Source organism: Mchenga conophoros, linkage group LG16 (assembly GCF_057382185.1).
Source record: "Mchenga conophoros isolate Kocher_MC1m ecotype Shallow Benthic linkage group LG16, M_conophoros_male_GT1.1, whole genome shotgun sequence".
Lineage (NCBI taxonomy): Eukaryota > Metazoa > Chordata > Actinopteri > Cichliformes > Cichlidae > Mchenga > Mchenga conophoros.
In genome coordinates, this window is record NC_140541.1 from 37331709 (window position 1) to 37353747 (window position 22039).

Sequence of the window (22039 nt, forward strand, 5' to 3'; positions counted from 1 at the left end):
CATGTGATTTATGACCCTGCATAAAAGGAAGAGGACAGGCTGAAGAATAAATAATAAGTGTGACAAACACACATGTATGCAAACAGCTCGCGACCACAGAGGACCTGAAGGAGCTATTGATCAGCTGTGGAGAAACGAGTGAGCCATAAAGAGCGCAGACTGGAATGACTTCACTGTTTAACTACGGTGCGGTCATTAACCATGAACACGCCTGCGCCATGTGAGAGCAGCTCATACTGCAGCACAGCTCTGCTATGTGCTCGTTCACCACACCGTAGACGAGACTGTGCCCAAAACACATTTTCAACTAAAATATATTGTTTTCATTAATCTATATTTAAGTAAAGCAGGGCACGGGCCCACACACACACACACACACACACACACACACACACACAGCACAGGGAGATCAATCTCCTGCTCTTGCTCTGTCAGACCAATAATAATTTTATAAATGTTTAAAATCAGAATCGGAAACTCGGCGTAGCTGTTAATAATGCTGCTATTAATAATTCAGAATTCTGTTCCATTAATAACATGGCGAGATGCTCCCTGAAATATATCAGCGTCCACAGTAAAGAAATATGTCCTTGTCCTTAAACTCTATAAATATTTACGCGACTCGTTATAAAAGAAGCCGTTTCTTTTTCTGTAATCTCTAATGTTCTGCGTCCCAGCTTACTGTAAAGCAGTTTTGTGGTCAGGCGTGTACTCGGGTCATGTGTACACGCTGGGTTACGCCTGCTCACCTGCTCATCAGTGCAAATATCTACTCAGCCAATCACATGAAAGCAGTTCAATGCTTTTAGGTAGACGTGGTTGAGGGTTCACAGACAATCGTCTGAGGTTATCAGGATATGCAGAAGAGCATCTCTGAATGCACAACAAGTCGAGCCTCGTAGGAGATGGGCTGCATCCTCAGACGACCACAAGGGGTGTGGTCTCCTGTTTCCTGTATGAGCTGCACAGGCTGCCTTTGGAATGTGGTTGGACGGGAGATGTGCATCATGGATGTGCACGAATCTGCAGAAACTGTGTGATGCTATCACGTCAACATCAACGATGATCTGCGAGGAATGTTTCCAGCACCTTACTGAATCTGTGCCACGATTAATCAAGGTAAAAGTCACAAAAGTGGTTGAGTGCAGCAGCCGGGGCAGTAAGGTGGTCCACTCAGGACAAATCCAGTGGATATAAGTTGAAATCCTCTAAAGATAATCGAATGTTTAATGCTCAAAATGCATGTCGCTATACTTTACAGCAGTGGTGGGCAACTCCAGGCCTCAAGGACACGAAAAAAGTCTGAGTGTGTTCATATCTTTGTGGGGATCAAAAATTGGAAATTACTATACTTGTGGGGAGGAAAATGCTGGTCCCAAAAAGTTTGAAGGCATTTTTCACACTCGAAATGTGGTTTTAGTGATAGGGTTACAGTTGGGTCATGGTTAGGGTAAGAGGGTAGGGAAAGCATCATGTCAATTAGAGCAGCGGTCCCCAACCTTTTTTGTGCCACGGACCGGTTTATGCCCGACAATATTTTCACGGCCTTTAAGGTGTCGCGGATAAATACAACGAAATAAAACTAGTACCGGTACTGAAAAAAAGGAGATTTATTCATAACACACGTGAAAAGACCCAGGAAAACAGAGTCAACGATAAAAACGATAACAAAATGACGCTGAAAACCGATAAAAACCCTGAAAACCATACATTTCACACCTGAGCCTCAACTCTCGCGGCCCGGTACCAAACGACTCACGGACCGGTACTGGTCCGAGGCCCGGGGGTTGGGGACCGCTGAATTAGAGGTCCCCACGAGATATGAATACCCGACACATGTGTGTGTGTGTGTGTGTGTGTGTGTGTGTGTGTGTGTCAGATTCTGTCAGCGCTGCATTCTTGGATGAAAAAGGATGAAAATAAACATCCACAGATCTGCTGACCCCAAGATTTTTTCTGTTGCATTTTCTTTCATTAGCACAAACACAAAGCCATGAAAAAAAATCAATAAAGCTTAAAGACATAAACTGCAGCTGATCCAGAAGCTCGTGGCACGGTGCAAACTTTGTAAAAATCTCTTATTTTTAGTTTGCATCCCTCTGCTGATTCAGATCACTGCAGAAACAAAGAAACGTGTCTCAGTTACAGATGAGCGCCTCGTGCTTTTGATGATCATCGACGTCCCATTCAGCCGCGTTAGGCAGCCATAAGGCTCAAACCCCGAAAACAAGCTTCTCACTAAAGTTTCACCAAACGAGATAAATTCATCTTGTTACACAGCAATTATTCTGTATCTTAAATACCCGCACCCACAAACAAACAGCCTAAAAATAAGCCGCATTATCTCTGAGCAAAGACCTGACAGACTGCAGGCGATAAGACCGAAGCAGCACAACAGAGAAAATATCGCTTTTTATTGACTGACGATGACGAGATAGAGGTGCAGACTTTTTCTTTCAACGCATGTGTGCCGCCTGTGTGTTCTCCCCGGTGTCAAGTTGTAGAGCGCCGGATCGTTATCAGCTGTGTCTTACAAGGATCAACCGGACCACAACAAGGGATCCGGGTCGATGCGTTAGCTCGCTTCACTCCGCTGTTCCCGTCTCACCTGCACGCTACCAAACAGCTTAATCAGTGTCAGTTATTATCCATCATCTCGTTCACACGGATATGAGACTTCAACATAGATCTGCTCTGTCGTCTTGACAGTTTATGATGTATTCAATTTTCTCTTTGCATTTCTCGTTGCCGTGGCTAATTTCCTACAGTAAATCTCCACAGCAATCTATTTCTCACACCTGCCCCGTTTCACCTTCCTCAGTTTATGCAGGTAATCATCTCTGCTGTCATTTCCATCTGTAGCTTGATACAATCCATCTCTCCTTCCCTCCCACTCCATCCTAATCTCTCCATCTCCTCTGCCCTGCCTTCATTTCCCTCCCTCGTCTCGCTCTTCATCTTCTTCCTCCTAATCTCCCAAGCTTCGCTCTAATTAGCTGACATCTCCACTAATGAAGTTTGACAACAAAAGATCACCAACGCTGGCAGGTGGGTCAGAGGGGAAACAGGGGGGAAAAAAGAAAGACAGGAAGGGGCAGGAAGTGAGGGAGAGGGTGTGTGTGAATGAAAAGAGCGAGGAACAGGGTGCTGTTGTGTATGTGGGGCGGGCACACAGACGGGCTGTCAGGCTACTCGCTTTCTTTCTTTTTCCATACAGCCTAACAGGAAGTGACATGTGTTTTTGAAATGCAGCTGACAGGATATGACACTGCTTCTTATACGGCGCCGTCTGCACACGAGGAGTAATTAGCACTCTATCGACTGCCATGACATCAATCAGACTAGCTGTCTAAATCCCCGCGTGTGCAAGAGACGCGCTCACAGCGGCAGAGGAGGCTGGCATCCAATCGCCATGGCAATCAGTGAGCCTGTGAGTACTGTACAGATTCAATATTGTCAGGCATAACATTATCCAGACAAGCCTACGCGTGTGTGTGTGTGTGTGTGTGTGTCATAGGTGGACCTTCGGGCCTATAAGAGTCCTTATGAAGCTTGATCTACACGTTCTTTCTTCATTTAAATCTAAAACAAAGCCGATTAAAGGGTTTTCTTACGATACGCCAAAATAAGATTTTAAGAAGTTAAACGTCTACCTCCAGTTTTGCTCTGTGGCATCATCAGGTGTACCTGAGGTCAGGAATTGTTGGGGCCACGTCTCTTATAACGTCTCTGATCAGACTCAAATATCTGTAAAAATGTGATCACAAAGTTCTCAGACTCCTGCCTTAGAAGCCATAAATAAACATCTCCTCGTGCAGCTCCGCACTGCTTCCAGCTGTTTCCCAGCCAAGTCCTGCTCCCACCACGTTCCTGTGCATTCTGTGATTTCCTCGCTTCATCACCGACCTCGTCGCATTTGGTGTGATCTGACTTTCATGCTGAAGACCGTCCTCTGATTACGACTCCAAAAGTACACGGCGGCGTGAGAGTCCGAGTCTGAAGGCGACACAAAGCAAAGTCCACAAGCATTTGCACTGTTAATTCATCCCCCGGGTCACACTGTCAACATGGAGGTCTACTGTAATGAACCGCGGTCTCTGAGGGAAAACATCTGGCACAAACCACCTACACTCTGACACCGTGCGCCACTTTCAGCTTTTGGCTGCTCTCTGATTCACGACGCTCAGCGGGAAGCTCCGCGTGTTTGATTTGGCACACTTTTACCCCGGATGCTCTTCCTGACGTAACCCCACAGGGATTTGTGTCTCTTCCCGGGGATGCTTTGGTTTTTAGGCGAATGTGTAAACCACCACAAAGCCACTTTACTGAAATGCTTCTCAATATCTGGTCCATACGACCTCATCCTAAAAGAAAGGCAGCAGCGATGGAAGAGGTGGCAAAGTTGACATCCTAGACTGGAAAATGGGAAGTATTTAAATCAGGTATGCGTTAAAGACATAAAAATTAAGAAAAAAGAGATGTGTTGTTGTTTAAACGCTTCCTGTTCATGTTTGCATTAATTCTGCAGTAGGTTTGGGTGAGTCTGCACACTACTCCATCAAGGGGCCCAAATTCAGCGCTAGAAAATAAAACTGAAGCTCACACTGAGTGTATGACAGAAACACGCACATGCAGTATTTACATTGTGTCTTGTTACACAGTAACACACAGTCCGAGCGCACACAGGTATCTGTAGACACACGACAGATGAAAATCAGGGAAAACCATCAACGTATGAATAATAATATGACAGATGAACAATAGCAGCGTTTAGCGAGTCTGTGAACGTGCGTGCACTCGTCCTTTGAAGAGGAAGAGTGCATGTGCCCATGTGTCCTTTTACCACGCACATGCTCTATCGCGGGCGGATGTCCTTTTCATGGAATTTATTTTTCATTGAGAACTACTTGTGCAAATACGAGAGGCGGAAATCATTAAATGAGAGGAAGAGAGTGCAACAGGGGGAAGAGAGACCTAGAAAGGGTCTATTGAAGGAAAGAGAGCAAGGGGGAGGAAAGGATGGAGCACACGAGTGCCTCTTGAGAGCTTTTCCTTATTAGCCAGGCTGAATCACACGCTTTGAGTCCAGAAAACACACACTCGGGCTCTTTTCTCGTCTGCTCCCCATTACTACCCCTCACCCCACAACCTTTTCTCATTCCTCTCTTTTAGTCCTCTTCACATTCACCACTTTCTACTCCAAGCATCTCAGTCCAGCTTATCCTTTACTTTTTTCTGTGTTCCCATCTACTTTTCTCAGTCTAATTGCCCCTGTAGCCTCGGACACTCACTGACCTTCTCCTCTCTTTGTCCACCGACTTCCCCTCATCTCATTGGTTGAATTTTCCCAAAACATGTACTTAGCCTCTCTTCCCCTCTGAATCCCTCGCTGCCTCCTCTTTTCTCCTTTTCTCTACAGTAGTTGATCCACTTTTCTCATTCCTGCATTTATTTGCGACCCCTCAGACTGAAAATTTGGACCACCTACAATATTCGCTCTCTCGTGTGGAATTTTCCTCTTTTAATTTAAATTATTAGTTTTGAATTCTCTCATCTTGTATTTCTTCTCTTATTATTATTCACCCACTACCCTTTTCTTTACTCCACATTCGCCTTTGCCCATATTTAGATTTGAATCCTACATTTTCTTTCTGCTAACTTGTTCCTTTAGCAACAGGCAGCCAATCCAGTCTTTCTTCTTTCTAACGTGCTTCACTCTTCCCGTCCTCTTTGTCCTTAAACCCACTTCCCCTTTCATTGAACTTCCTTTAATCCTAAAACAATCCTTGGTTCCTGGATCCAACTGTGTGCTTCAGTTTATAAGCAAGATTATAAATGATGATGCACGATCAATTTCACAGTAACTGTTGGTCGTAAAATTCGGTTTTCTATGTTTTACCTACAGAGTATCTGGAGTCTCAGTGTAAACACTGGTCAAACATGAGCTTTCCCTGTAAACTATCCATGACAACAGTCATAAAAGGTAAGAAAGAACAGTTTACAGACCCTGCAATGCTGTGCAAAAGTCTTGAGCCTGCCCTCATTTCTTCATATTTTGCTGAGAAAGCTGCAGTAATTTGTTTTAAGATATCCAAACAATGACCACCTGCATTCTTTCTCTGAGTATCTTCAGGAATATTTCTCCAGGCTTCTTGAAGGACATCCAAAGCTCTTCTTGTTCCGTTCTCTGTAGGATGATCCCACACTGCTTCGGTAATGGTGAAGGCCAGGCTCTGATGATCCACGACTGATAGAAAAACACAGAGTGGAACACTATCTATGTATGCTTTTACTGCCCCGCAGTGTGTTTGGGGTTTTTATCATCATGAACACTAAACGAGATGTTTTCCAGATGGTGCTGCACGGTGGATCATAATCTGATGATGCTTTTCTGGTTTCTTAATTCCATTAATTCTGATAAGATGGACATAAAAGACACGACAGATAATCCTCAGCCTCTGTAGAAACCTTTTTTAGAACTGCCACATTTGTCCAGTTTCCTCACATTTTTTAAGGCGATGCGGACTTTACCTGGATAAACCAAGTTTTCAGATAATAAATCTCTGAGAATCAGCTTGTTTGGTGCAAAATTAGTATCAAACTACTAAATTGTCTATTATGCATACTTATATACTTATGTTATGTGACTTATATATTCTGAATAATTCATAGGTCAGTGTTAAGTACTTTAACAAACAAACATTTCTGTGAAAATGGTCAGCTACAAGGAGAAAAAGCAGCCGTGTCCCAAAAAACAAAACTGGTTTAATTATTTAAAACATGAGCAGAAAGTTTTGATCCTTGGAAGCAAAATAAAGTGAGATTAGGAGTAACTCAAGACTTTTGCACGGTGCTGTATGTGCAGGTGGAATTAAATGCAATTTCTTATTGTCTGACTGAAATAAAATATTTTTGTTAGTAATTCCCCTGCCAGCTAGCAGGCAGCCACCAAAGTGGCAAAGCGATGCAGAGAGAAAGTGAAGAGGCTCCAAAGCTGTTGCAGCAAAATAAAAGACCAAAATGCTGAATTACCATCACTGACCAACAGTTCCATCACTCCAGAGTTCCAGTGCAGCGTAAATACGAGCAGAAAATCAGGCCCACAGGTTTATGGAGTCTTAGTTGTTCATTCAGTTTTTTAGTTAAAATCATGTAACTCACAACAAAGCACCCGGACACGCATGCTCACAAAGCCCTCCAAACGCTAATTACCTACATGGAGAGATTTATGTGGCAAACAGCATTCATACTGACAAACCTGGCACTCCTGACGACTTCCTGCAGTGTGTGTGTGTGTGTGTGTGTGTGTGTGTGTGTGTGTAAGAGAAACAGTGAGGGAGAGGAAAAGGTGTGCAGGTTAAAGACAGTGAGTATGTATTCTTGTGAGTGTGACTGTGTGCGACACGACGAGCTGAGAGAACGTCTGATTAATTAACGCAGAGGACAGAAAGCTTCTCCAGTGACCAGCCGAGCAACGCTAAAAGCTCATAACTTCTTCCTGTACGAGCGCCCGCTGTGTCTGTTTTTCTGTTTCACCAACGCAACTCTGAACGTCCTGAGAGCGTATATTGTTTCCACTGATGTGTGTATCAACCAGCGCGTCAGTATATGTGATGAGCTGCGTAAACATATAAAAGCAGACCTCCAAACAGCATTATGTGTGAGAAACTACAACAACTACCAACCCCCGTCTTCCTTCTCTCACCCCACCCGGTCGCAGCAGATGGCCCCGCCCCTCCCTGAGCCTGGTGGAGGAGGCTTCTTCCTGTTAAAAGGGAGTTTTTCCTTCCCACTGTCACCAAAGCGCTTGCTCACATGGGGTCATATGATTGTTGGGTTTGTCTCTGTATGTGTTATTGTAGAGTCTACTTTACAATATAAAGCACCTTGAGCTGAATGTTGTTGTGATTTGTATAAATAACTCTGAATTGGACTGAACAGGCTATTATGTTACAATAATAGAAATTCTGAGAAAGTGTAATATTACTGTATAATTTAGCAGTTTTCATTTCATTTTGACTTTTCGTTTTTAATTCAGTTTTGTTTCCAGAGCAGATTTTCTTGTTTCTGTTTAGTTTTTATTATTTTCAGTCTTAGTTTTAGTCTTTTCCATATGGAGAGAATTTGTCAGAAGCAAAATCTAAGAAAATCAGTCCAGAGCTGTTTGAAAGCAGTGATCTCAGTCAGTAAACGCGTCCATCAAAGCATCAACAGGCAAGTTTTATTTGTTTTTTTAAATAAACTGATAAACAGATATTAATACTAAGTAGATTTCCTCTATAGCTGCATTTTATTTCAGTTCAAAGATCATTTAGTTCAAAGTTTTTATTTTTATTTGAATAAACTATTTTAGTTTGAAATCTAGTTTCAGTTTCCTAATGGACTGCTTGGTTCAGACTGCAGGGCAGGAAATAAACTGCCAACACCTGCACAGCTGCTGAACCTGCAACGTTATAAACAGCGAGCGAGACCACCACACGGGGCTGTATTATTTCTTAATGAAAAGTAATGCTGTGCTGCTCTATTATTAAGTCAGGAGGAACTGTGCTTTCTCTTTGTGAAATCAGAAACAAATGCACTCTAGACGTTTTTTCTTTATGTCTCTTCTTGTCGATATTGCTCTCTACTTATCTTCCAGCCGAGTGCTACAATACCTCCCTCCCTCTCTCTCAGGCTTACTCCTTTCTGGTCTCTCAAGGCTGATTGTTTTCTAATTGGTGTAGTGCCAGGGGTCATGGTTGTTATGGAAACCTGCAAGGGGTACTTGGAAGGGTTGGACCTGGTGCTGGTGGTGGCTGGGTAAGGGTGGGGAGGGGGCACCCACTCAAGAAAACTGAGGGCAGCTCTTATCCGAGGCTTGGTAGTCACTTCAGAAAATGGACTGGGTGTTGGTGTGCCAGTCTTTTTGTGCAGAAACCATCACAGTCTGAGTGCCGACTCACAACTTCCAACATCTGCTGGAGGATCGACGCTTAGCTTTAAGGTAAATTTAAAGGTCGGTTTCACAAGCTGTAGGCTGTGGTTTCTAAAGTCAGGGCTAAGGAGGGCACAGTGAATGCATTTTCACCAAGTCTCCTCACAGAGACAGAAACACCTGCATGAGTGTGATCAGCAGCAAAGATACTCTCATTAAACTCTATTTATCTTTGCCAAAGCAATCATAACCTGCTGATTAAAAAAACTGAGGGGTGGCACTACACTGTTTGGATAGATGATGCTGGGAGGCCTGTTAGAAGGACAGTCAATCAGCAGAAACGCCAACGTGAGAAATCCTTCCCTCGGTGGAAAGAGTCCTCTGAAAATGTGTGCAACTGTCACAATAGATTATACGGGCGCATGGATTATTAAATTTGAGGCTGTGTTCGTAGACGTGAAGAGAGGATGTGGCTCATTTATTTGAAAACACATTTATGCTAGTGCTTATTATCTTTACCAAATGTGTTGTGTCTGGATGCCTCAGTGTGTGTGTGCATGTGTGTTGGTGTGTCCAATGAGTTTACTAAATGAGTCTGCACTAAACTCTGCCATGCATATGGAATTAAGCTGGAAGTGCCCTTTGGAATTAAAGGTGGTAGGCTACTTGAGAAGCAGACAGCGTGATATATCGCTGTGCTGTGTGGTTAAATAACTGTCCTTCCATAATAGAACTGTTTAACACAAATCCCTGACTAACCAAATAACTAAATATAATCTTAGAATGTAAGGTTCACGCATGAAGCCAGCTATACAAAGAGAAACAAATTCCTATCCATTAGAGCAGGGGTCGGCAACCCCAGGCATGCGTGCCACAGCTGGCACGCGAAGGGTTAACTGATGGCACGACCACAGCTGGACTGGCCACCATCGATGGTGATTTTTCGTTTTTATGGGCCGATGATTTTTTTTCTTTGTAACGGTATAAACAATGGAAGGTGGTGGATTGGCCAGATGCTGGTCGGTGTGTAAAAATAACTCAGTTGTTTGGTGGTGGTTATGGCGGTGCTTCCACAGATTCAGTAACATTGGTAAGTGGTGGAGGCCAGCAGGTGGATGAGGGAAAGGGGAGGCAGGAGGAGTAGAGACCCGAGGCGGCCGCTGGTCCGAGTGTCAGGTGAACTGAACTTCAGGTAAGAAGTTATGACCTGCAGTCTATCTGGGTCAGATATAAACCAAGTTTAGGTGGAGTTTATTTTCGTTGTGCTGACTTTTTACAGTCAGTTGCAATAACTCGTACTGCGTGCTAGCTAGCATGACGGAGTTTCTATGCAGCTGGGTGGGTGCTATGATGTTACTGATAGTGAACTTTATTTTATTCATAAGGTTAGTTAGTAGAGTTTCCAACCGTCCTGTACAAACTGAATCGTCTCGTATTCAGAGAAAATATCACGCGTTTCGTGTTGAGCTGAAAAGGAACCGTTTGTCCCAGACTTCAGCTAGGATGAAAAAGGCACAAAGCTGGATTTATTCTGTCTTTGCTGCACAGCTGCCTCTTCTTCTCTCATTCTCCCCCTCCCTCTCCTGTTGCTATTTCAATCATGAAACTGATCAATGATCAGCTGATCGGCTTTTCTCTGTTGTTTGTTTATCGCCCACTTTGCGCCGAAAGAGGAAACCAGCGGATGTCGCGCTAAACAACAGCAGCACGTTTAAGCTTGATCAGCTGTTGTTAGAATTTATTTAATATTAATTTCAAGTATCAGCTGATGTTTGCTGGAGCCACAGCTGTAAAGCTGCTGGTCATGATATGGTTTGTATATGTGGTGAGAGGGAAACATGAAGATGAAACCAGGAGATGTCCTTACTGAATCATCAGAGCTGTGATGGAGAAACAGGTTTACCTTTTAGGTGACATGAATGAGTTGAAGTTATGAAGTGTTTCTGAGAGACAAATAACACCAGGATCCTTTTCTAAGTAGCTGACAGCTGGTAACTGTGCAGGGGCGGGTCTAGCAAAGCTTTGCCAGGGGGCCAGGTAGGGCATTAACAGGGAAAGGGGGCACAAAGAAATACTTTTCTTTCTTATTCTCATTTAAAATGTCTCGCTTTTATTAAATAATTATCTGAATCTTACAACCAACGTTTTTATCTGACGTAAAATGTATGGAAATCATACATATACCAACAAGACAGTACATCACTGTCACATTGCAGAGGCCTTATTGACAGTGTTTGGCTCTACATATCTGTGTGAGCACATTTTCTCTCACATGAGTCCTCAGGTAGCCTCTGAATGCTGGACACTCGGAGACCAGAGATCACATTAATATGTGTATTAACAAACATGCCATATTGGCTCAGTTTACTTTTCTTAACATTGTTGTGAGGAGACCATAAAAAGCATTTGCATTTTCTGTTGTACAGTTCATTTGCTGTTATGGATAACAAGTGTATGTTTTTTTGTTTCAAAATAGCTGATGACTATTCGCTGATAGCTGCCAACATCTGCGAACAAATATAATTCTATAAAGTTGTTCTATATAGTGTGTAACTGTTGATATAGAGCGTTATTACATTTATTGCTAATGCAATCATATGGCACACTGACTTCTGAGGAAATTGTAGATGGCACTCATCATCAGAAAGGTTGCCGACCCCTGCATTTTCTAATTAATCCACATATTGCATACAAATGTAGTAATGTAGATGTAAATGCTTCCTGAAACTGATATGATGTTTAAAGGTTTAAGTTTTCAGTGCAAGATGTAAATTTCAAATGACTTCTGTTTTTTTTAACCCTCCCAATACAAAAGTAGAATCCCAGCTACGGTGGCTGCTGTAGGACAAACATGTTTTAGTCAGCCAAGAGCTCAAAAATATCACGTTTTTACTGTACCGTCGTAACGCCCGTGGCCAGCCAGTGTGATTCTACTACTGTTTGGACCCTATCTGCATCCCTATCTGTGGAAGGCTGTGAGTGCACTGTTTACCTCAGCTGTCAATGCTGGGTGAGAAGTGTCCACCTTTATTTAGTCTGGAAGATGCAGTTATGGCAGACTCTGTCTGAGCCTGAGTCAGTAAATCAGAAAAGCTCACTTCTGACCAGAGACTGAGGTGAATCATTGAGGATATGCTGAGCTATCAGTAAGCGCTGCTGTTAGCTACTCTTAGCCTCTGTTACCTCTTGTTAGCCACTGTTAGCTGTTGTTAGCAGCTGTTAAGTAGTATTAGTAAACATTCTTTGAAGTGGGTGTAACTGTTGAACACTTAGTGAAGAAACTCTCCTAATATATATAAATGAAATCAGACTGTTTTTCAAAGGAAAGTGTATAAAATTAACTGGCGTAACATTATCTTATAAGTAGCTGTTGTTGTTTAGCTAGCTCTTGTTAGCTGTCCAACAGGAGCTAGCTAAACAACATTAAACATTATTTATTAGCTTTAATAAATGATAGTAACAATGAACATGTTTGTGCACGTTTCCATGTGTTAGAGACTTCAGTTCAGGAGATGAGGTACGAGGTGAGGATGAAGTTTATTAAGATGCTAGTGACGCCGTCTCTTTCCTTCCTGTTTGATGAAGTTTATGAGAATGCATTAGAACATAGGTGCCAAACTCTGGCCCGCGGGCCAAATTTGGCCCGCAGCCTAATTATATTTGGCCCGCGAAGCCATACCAAATGACTATTAGAGCTGGCCTACTGGTATTATACAGCTAATATATATATTGTTTAGTATTAAGCTTTGCTTGTTCCATATTCAGTTTTTCAGCAAAACGTGTTCGAGTCCATAAGAAAAGATTCATTCTTAAATCTGGAGGAAGATTTTTTTTTTTCAATAAATATTAACGTTAGCCCGCGACCTTGTTCCAGATTTGAATTTTGGCCCACTGTGTATTTGAGTTTGACACCCCTGCATTAGAAGATGTTATTGCATACTATTCTATGCATATTTTTGATTACAATATCCTTTTGTCTATTAAATAACTTATTATTTAGGACACCTTTAAACTCAAATAATAAAAGAATGATGGGATTATTGCAGAAAAATGTGTGCTCTTCTCTTGTCTCTGTTTTCCAGAACTCTCACAATCTACTGCACGATCAAGCACTAGCTAACAATTGACTGCCCGCTCACTGCTGATGTGGTCTTTCTTGCACACTTCATAGACACCTACAGACATGTAGGCATCTGTATTTGTTAGGCTTTTTTGGTGTTGGTCTCAGGTATGATGTTATCTATCACTTAAGTTATCATCACCATCCAATATCAGCTGGCACACTACAGATCCTGCTTTGTAATCTGGCTTTTAGAGCCATTTTCAATCAACTTTCTTTCTAACACACACGTATCTGTACCTAACACACACCTAACTCCACGAGCACACGTAGCTGGGTTCAGCTGTGAGCTGCACGGTGTTTCCGTCACTGTGTTGGTCTTTGTGTCGATCTGTGTGTGTGTTTGCATGCATGTGTGTGAAAGAGGTGTTCTTCACTGCTTTGCTGACGTGCTGATGGAGTTCTTAGAGATTTTGTTTATCTCCTATATGCATACAGTGGCTCAGGCCTCCCTTGACTCACAGCAGCACACACACACACACACACACACACACACACACACACACCCCGCTGACACACTAACTTCTTTTTCTAGCACCATCGATTACTGTCAGCCAATACCTGCACTTCCTTCTGTCTGCATCATCAGGTTTCAGGAAGTGATGATAAATGAACAGCACCGTCTGCCAAAACCTGAGGCCATAGATATATAGCTCTAAAGAAATCAAAACATTTTAAGACCCATGCTGCTTTAAATAAGGAAAAAGACGAGAAAACGTTAAATTGGATTTAACAAAATAAGTATTAAAGCCTAAATTCAGAGGTTTTATTGGTTTTACAGATTATATGAGGCAAACCATTTAAAAAGGGCATTTTTATTATTTTGTTATATAAATATAACATTTTATATTTTTGCATAGAATGAGATTTATGAGTGGGAGACTTAAGACAGCAACATATTGTGAAATTTCTTCTTGTAATACATTATCAATACACTACTGGCAAATATCAATATTTTGCCTCCGAACATGGAGGCACTCTAAACTGATTTCCCACCCTGCCAATTAGACTTACCAGAATAGCTACTCTGTGGCTCTCTGTGGTGGCGCTTATCAAATTAATTAGAGTAAAGTAAATGGCAGTTAACCAGCTTCCAGTGAAGAAGAAAAACTCAGAGAGGGGGGAATTTGTGGACTGTTGGGGAAAACAGCTTTGTGAGATACTGTAGATGATTGTCTTTCGGTGTATTATCTGATTCCCGAGCACAGCTTACATGCTTGGTGAGACAGTTTTCTTTTTGTGAATCCTCTTAACAATGAGATTTCTTTTAATAATGTTGAGGGACTCGACACTGTGAATCAAGGTCAAAGAGTCCTGACTCTGCATTTAAAAAGAAAAACCCTCTTAGGCACGAAGTTAAGAATACAGGAAAGGCAGTGTCAGAAAACATCTCCGGGATGCTCGTAGCTGTCCATCAAACAGCTTTACTCCTTTGCAAGGAGACAGGTACAGAAATGAGGTGGATGCACACGTGTGTGGGAGAATATCTGCACTGGCAGATATATTCAGAGGTAAGTGAGCTGTGACTGACATCATAAAGGAAAGAAGTCAGGATTGGGAAACGGAGAGGAACACTGAGCCCTGCTTTCTTATGACACACACACACACACACACGGATGTTATGTGTACGTCAGCGCACAGCCACTCATACTGAAGACTGAAGCACAAACAAGTCAATCTTTTCTTTTTGTCTGTCTCTATCTGTATTGTTTTAAAACTGGCACACACACACACACACACACACACACACACACACACACACACACACACACACACACACACACACACACACACAGGCCTCAGGCAGATGAATGTGATTCAGTAGAAGAGCAAAGAGAATGGAAACATGAAGATGCTGCTGTACTGCAACACTGACGAGGAACAGGAGGTGGACTAAAAGTGACAGCACGCTTTGGTCATGTTCTGTGTATACACGACACCTTTCTGACACACAGGTAACAGTACGCTGTAGCTGTGTGATGGCCCCTGTAACCCACTGATGGGGAACCTTTTTCACAAGCTCCACTGGGAGCCTCCCATGTGCCACACCTGGTGGGACTCTGGTGTATCCACACCTTTCTGAGCTTTCACATGTTCCAGGTATAGAATCTGAACATAACTAATGAATAAGACCATTGTGCTCTCAAAATCCTTTTCGTCTTATCATTACATCCCAACAAGGTCGTAGCTCCTTACCTGTCATTAGCCTGAGGAGGAGCAGGAGGAGACGTAGTTCCAGCTCCCCTTGATTTGTTGACTTTGGCGTAGAGCCTATCCAGAGGGTCATCATCGGGGATGACTCCGGGCTCGTTAGTATGATTTCCGTGCCCTTGAAAGCCGGATGGGCCGAGAGGGGAAGGTGTACGAGCGTGCTGAAACGCTCTGTAGGGAGGCGACTGAGACAGAGGCTGTGGCACCGAGCCCATATCTCGGTCCCTGAAGGATTGTATACGGGCGTAGTTGGGATCTGCGTCATCATCTTCAAAATCGGGATATGCCGAACCGCCGCCGCCGCCCTGCCGCTGATCTTGTAACTCGGGATGCGATGCCTCGATTCTGGAAAGGAAACGCAGGACTAATTATTGCATCTATTGAATGTATTTTGATTAGTGGACTAGCATAGAAAAAATCAAAAGCATAGAGCTCAGATATGACAGGCGTGGAGCATACAGAGGGGTGGAGACAGACTGATAAAGGTAATTAAAAGAGCTGTTAAAGTGAGCATTCATGTTCTTCAGCATAGACAGACTAACACACCTCCTCTGAGTGCATGCAGTATTTCAGCTATTTCATCCTAATCATCTCATGGATAGAAACCTCCCCACCTCTCTCTCTCTTCTTTCATCCTCTCGAGCTCATGGTCACTCAGGAGGTCTGACTTTTGTCGCTGCAGAGCGGCCTTCGCTTCCTTCTTCTCCTCTTTTTTCTTTCCAAATCTGGACAGAAGCAAACATTGACACAGCATGTGGATCAAAAAGAAAGCCGGAGACAGCACACAGTACAGCTGGTATACAGAGGACGTAGATAAAGGACAAACACTGCATCAGCACCACTCTTAAAAGAATCACAGGGCAGATACAGCCCTCGCGTCTCACATACAAATAAACACACATAGAAAAGTCAACTGAACCAACAACAGCTTCCACGGTGGGTTAGTAAACTAGACACACAGGTGGTTAACTCGATGCCGACGGACGCTGGAGTAAAAGACACGCAGTTAATCCAGATTTGACAGAGGAAGGATACACACGAAGCTCAATAGGAACGCAGTCTATACAAGCTAACATAAATTAAAAGACGGCATACGCGCGACAGACCTAAAGACCCGCTTTAAGTGGCCACATATCAATACTCAAACCACAGCAGTCAATACTGCTTCTGTGTGGTCAGCATCAACAGCGTACTCAGCACTAATGGACACCAGACAATTCATTACCTGGAGGAGATGCAGGCAGACACACACACACACAAGACTGGATGTCATAATGAGCATCATTATATCTTCAGACTTTGCCGCCACTGCTGAAAATGAAAAGTGAACTAAAGTGGGAAATGAAAATGTAAGAACTGATTTGGTGACATTGGGGTGATTTTGTGTTTCAGCTGTGAGCTGGAGAAAAATGACCTGAGTCAATATTTTCATGCTTTTGCATTGACGGAGCTCTAAGGCTCATCAAAAGTCTGTAAAGGTGAAAAACACCTTAAAATCTGAGTTAACTTGCAGTTGTTGTTGTCAGGCACTGATCTCCGTTTGTGTTATGGTTTCCAGCTTTTTCACCCAATCAGGTTGTTTGCTCCATTTCAAACTCGTCTTCAAATGGATTCAACATTCTTATTAACATTTAATATCGTCATCATTAATATTATTACCTTTATGTTACCAGGAAGTCCCACTGAGATCAATCTGTCTCACAAGAGAGACTACAAATACAACATAAAGTATAAGTCCACAGCACATACACATAAAACTTTAATGGTTTCAAGTTTCTTAAAAGAAACATCCTCCGTCTCCATCTAAAGTTTAGATGGTAACTATGAGTCCTGGGACAGAGAAGGGTACAGATGTAGATGCAAAGTCCACCTAGAACGGCTTTATAAAGTAAAATATACGACCATAGAAAATATAAGTGGTCAGTGAATGAAGACTCTTTAGGACTGCAGAGGAAGCATGCATATACAGCAAATCACCAAAATCAATTACAGGCAAACAAGTAAAGTAAGATTTATTTCTAAAGTACAAACCAGGCCTCGCTTTAAACGTCCTAATAAGATTAGCACTGCGTGCATTGAGAAATCTACACACAGTGACAAAGTACAGCCAGTTTTGGGTCCTGTAGAGGACCTTTAGTTAAAGCACCTTCCACAGCAATGGCAGCTCAGTGTCTTCTTTGGAACGAGCCCGAAGATTAAAACTGTTTTTGTCCCATTTCAGGCACAGATGTTCAATCTCCACCCGCTTGGATGAGGAGCAATAGTGCACCGCTATTTTCAGGTTAGGTTCAAGTCCAGACAGTACCTGGAAACTCCAGGCCTTTCGCTCCTTTCCAGTAACGCTTCCTGTATTTTCCTGGCATCACGATGACGTTTGTGCACAAGTTCAATAATGTAATCAGTCACCTGCCTGCTGTCCTGGGGGTTGAGCTGCTGTTGTCTACATCACTACTGCTTCCCTCGCTGTCGATCTCAACACTGCCATCAGTATTCTTGTCCAATCATCTTCCTGCCTGCCTTCTTTGAGCCAACCAGCCTCCACTTTGCGTAGTTTAAATCTGTGCTCTCTGTTACTCTCCCTTTCAGACTCTCATTCATGCAACCCACCTCCACCCATCTGCACCTCACAGACACATCAGTCAGAGCTCCACCCAGGCCTCAGTCTTCATCTTCACCACCATCATCTAGACTTCGGTTGGTCCTTCGATTCTGCCGTGTTGGTCTAACCACCAAACTCTTAATTTCTCCATCTCAGTAAATTCAGCTCTTCCAAGTGATCTCTCCTTCTTGAACTTCTGCTTGTCGTGCCGTTAGCATGTAAACTTCTGCTCAGCACACTGGAAGACGTTTTCACCGGAGACGGCTCGAGGCTATTATGCGCTACAGAAAGAGCTTCCAACATAGCAATGCTGCCACCACTGTGTGTGACTGTAGGGATGGTATTAATGAGGTGCTGCTCAGTGTCTGGTTTCCTCCAGTTAGATCCCTCTTGGCAAACTCCATGGCGGCCAGTCATGTGACTTATGGAAAATGGGGGCCGACCACAAAGGTTTGAGCGGTGAAGTGCTGCCACACAGAAACTTTGGGTCTCATTCATAGTGACTCCTGTTGGCTCACCGATGTCCTGAAAACTCAGTCGGTGGCTCCAAACTTGATTACGTGTATCCGTCTTTAGAGGAGTCTGCGTCCTCTCAGCAACCTTATTTTAACTCTGATTTACAAAAGATTTAAAAGTCATTGTTGGACAATGAAAATAAAAATAATACATAACGAGTATAGAATGAAGCTGTGCACTGTAATTAGCCAGGCACACACTTCCTCAAAGAGCAACCAAACAAAATGTTCTCTTTTCCATGATCCAGTTTGAAATTCCACAGAGAATTAGCATCTCTGCAAACATCTCCATCTTTAGGGTAATTAAGAAGACTTGTACTGTACAAATCTGGTTAGCAGCATTAGCACTGCAGCGTTACATGTACGTTACAAAACCTGCGCACATTTTCATTAGTTTAGAAACAAAATATCTCTATACTCCCCCTTTTCTCTCTTCTCGTTCCCCTCACCCTAAAGCTTCTGCAGTTTTTGACTCCCCCTCCTTCAGCCTGGTTCTGCCAGAGGTCACTTCCTGTTAAAAGAGAGCATTCCTCTCCACTGTTGTCAAGCTGTTGCTCAAAAGAGATCATCTGATTGTGCCTCACAAGATAAACCACCTGGAGGAGATGTTGGTGTAAACTGATGCTGTATAAATAAAATTCATTGAAAATCGTAACCAAGTATGATGTTTCCGTACTAAACCATTTAGAGGTGTTTACCGTACTCCCAGCTCGATGGAGGAGAAGGTAAAACTTTACAACCAGCTGCTGTACAGTCGGGAGGACATGGAGAATTAAACCAGTATTAAATACTTAATACCTCCAACACACAAACCATGACCTTATAACAGCCTTTATGTTTAATTTATCAAGTGAAGTTATTGATATATGATCGTGCCACTATACCTGCTTATGGTTTATTTCAAACAACAGTCACAGTTTCTCTAAAGTGCGACTGTTTTGTTGTTTCAGCGCGTGCATATCACTGCTTCTGCAATAAAAGAAGGTATATTGTGAGCACAGAGGTAATAGGTTTCTTTGAAGTGCCTCATGTAGACTGGGGAAAAGCCTATTTACCACCCACAGAGGTGGACGCGATGGGCAATGAAGGGCACCAATCATCTGTGTGAATTAACAGCACGTGTGTGCGTTTGCCTCACAGCGGACGAGCCTTGCTCTAATTACCGCTGCCTATAGAGGCTTACCCTTTCCTTCAACTCCTTCTCGTACCCTTCCTCACAGCTCTTTTATGTCCACTCCTTCTGACCGTCTCCTCAGCGCACGCTTTCCTCCCATTAATCTTATTTCTCTTTCGTTTCATCCGCAGCGTACCTTGCTTTCACCCCGTCACCTCAGCCTCTCCTTTGACGTTTTGCTCCTTCCCTTTGCTATCAAGCACTTCTCTCTTCAGCTAATCTGTCTCCTCTCTTCTATGCTTCTCCTCACCCCTGCGTCCTCTCCAGTGTCGGCTTCTCATACTAACAGAAAGAATAGATGATAAAGTGAACACAACATATATTTTAACAACAGAACCCTTCTCTGAAAATTAAAGAACACATTTAGCACCGAGATTATCGCCATGTCTTGCTAATTTGAAGCACACACGCACACCTTCATACACCAACTTACTTTCTGCACAATGCTCAGTCTTTTGCACGACCCACTGTCATTGTTGCATTGTTGCACTGTTGTGTCTGCACCGTCTGCTGTTACACGGTCGTTGTTTTTTTTGCAGTTTTTGCACATTTGCACTTTATGCAGTCCTGTGTTGATTGTCCTGTGTCACACGTAGCACCGTGGTCATGGAGGAATGTCTTGTTTCACTGCGTACTGTACTGTTTCCAAAGTTTACTCAGAACGCTGCTGGAAAATGAATAAACCAACATCTAAAAGGTCGGAGTTCAGAAGGCAGAAACGTGTTGGTGATGGGGGAAGTCAGACGGGAATGCCCTAAACTGGTTGAAGCTGACAGAAAGGCTTTACAAACTTGGAAAACCAATCTCAAGAACACAAATGTGTGGCTACAGTGGACAGCTAAAAATTGGACCGCTGAAGACTGGAAATATGTTGTCTGGTCTGTTGGATTATCAATTTCTGCTTAAGGACACAGATGGTACAGTCAGAAATTGGCAACAGCGCCACGAATCCTGGTGGTGTTCCCTACACCATGGCATAATGGTGCATGGAGTGCTTCCTTGGCACGCTTTGGGCCCAGCAGTATCACTCCGCAGCGGTGCAGCTGACAACGGGCAAGTCTTTATGACCACAAATTATCTTCTTCTTGGAGGTGTTAATGATATAGAAAAGAAGATGTGCATCTGAAATGCACGTTTCCGTGTGAAATCACGATGCCATGGATTCTTTTATATCTCAGCATCATGTTAATGTGGTCTTCTGTTGGCAGGCGTAGTTTTGACGCCACACACAACAATCCTTCATTTGCCCATTTTTGCTTTTCTTCTCTGACTGGAAATAGACAAGCAACCACATCCAGTTATCGACGATTTCCATACGCTTTGCAGCAAAATGAAAGAACAGCTGAAGAAGAAGAAAGAGATTCAAAGAAAACGGACACACACAGCTTAATTAAGCCCACTCTCCCATCCTGCAACACACAGTTGAACAAAGATTCATTCTTAGTAAAGTCCTATCTCCTGCCACTACCTTCTGCCTGAGCACGTAGGGTTTCTGAATCAACACTCCTGCAGAGTGTATTTGTCGTGCACGCGCACACACGGTAAGAAAAGTTAACTAACACATAAATAAACTGGAGACAAACTGGCATGCTTTGATTTTGTCCCTCTAAACGCCGCTTTGTTGAACAATGGGTAAAAATAAAACTTGTTTCATTTTTGTTTCTTTCAATCTTTCGTTCAACAACCCGTCGACGTCTCTCCTTTCATCTTCTCCTTTGTTAAACGCCTTTTGTCCAACGAAGATAATCAGTTAAATCACAAACCACTGCCTGCATGTAATCACTGTGCACAGACGTAGAAAGGTCTCACAGGTGAGACTACACTTTTCCAGTTTTTCTTCTTCATGCGCTTCATTTATTTGATACTTAAAAACACATTTGGATCATTTTTCTATTTGATGAATTGAAACCACGTAAAAGTGGATTTAAAATGTAAAATCAAACAGACACACACACACACACACACACACACACAGTTGTTCAGTTCTAAAGTGTGTTAAGTGTAAAAGGCAGGATTAATTAACTTTATTAGAAAAATCATCACAGCAAAAGCAGCAGAAATTCTTTATAGCAAAATGTTATTTTTCTAGAATTGACATCAACTCATCCAATGCAGTATAAAGCAATGACGGTGGCACGGAGTTCACTTCCACCGTTTTTGATCTCAGGAATTATCACAACAACTAGAATTGGTTATTTTTTGTTACGTTTTGGACGTTTTATGTGACGAGCACGTCGGTCCCTGGGACGGAGTTAATCATTTAAAAAGCAAATGAGCTGCTGTGAATCCTATAGATGTTTATTTGTAACAATTAATGTATGATTAATCGAGCTGTTGGTTTTAATTGTGTTGTTTTGTTGTTTATGAGCCTTTTTTTGTCTTTCATGGATGAAAGTTTTTTTTATTTTCATAAAAAGTTCGTCAGACCCGAGGAAGAGTAGCTACTGATACTGCATGAGCTAATGGGGGTCCTAATAAACTAAACTAAACTAAACTAAACTAAACT

The 22039-nt window shown here is 42.7% G+C and overlaps 1 protein-coding gene across 5 annotated transcripts in view; it reads right to left on the bottom strand.

The window, feature by feature from the left end:
* LOC146557277 (partitioning defective 3 homolog B-like) overlaps positions 1–22039 on the bottom strand; it is a 224139-nt gene that overhangs the window by 59072 nt on the left and 143028 nt on the right. For all 5 annotated transcript variants that reach the window (XM_085250599.1, XM_085250598.1, XM_085250597.1 and 2 more), the window contains 2 exons: positions 15860–15970; positions 15231–15590 (listed from right to left, as the gene is read on the bottom strand). In XM_085250599.1, the coding sequence (XP_085106725.1) occupies positions 15231–15590; positions 15860–15970 (471 nt within the window). The remainder of the gene's footprint in view (positions 1–15230; positions 15591–15859; positions 15971–22039) is intronic.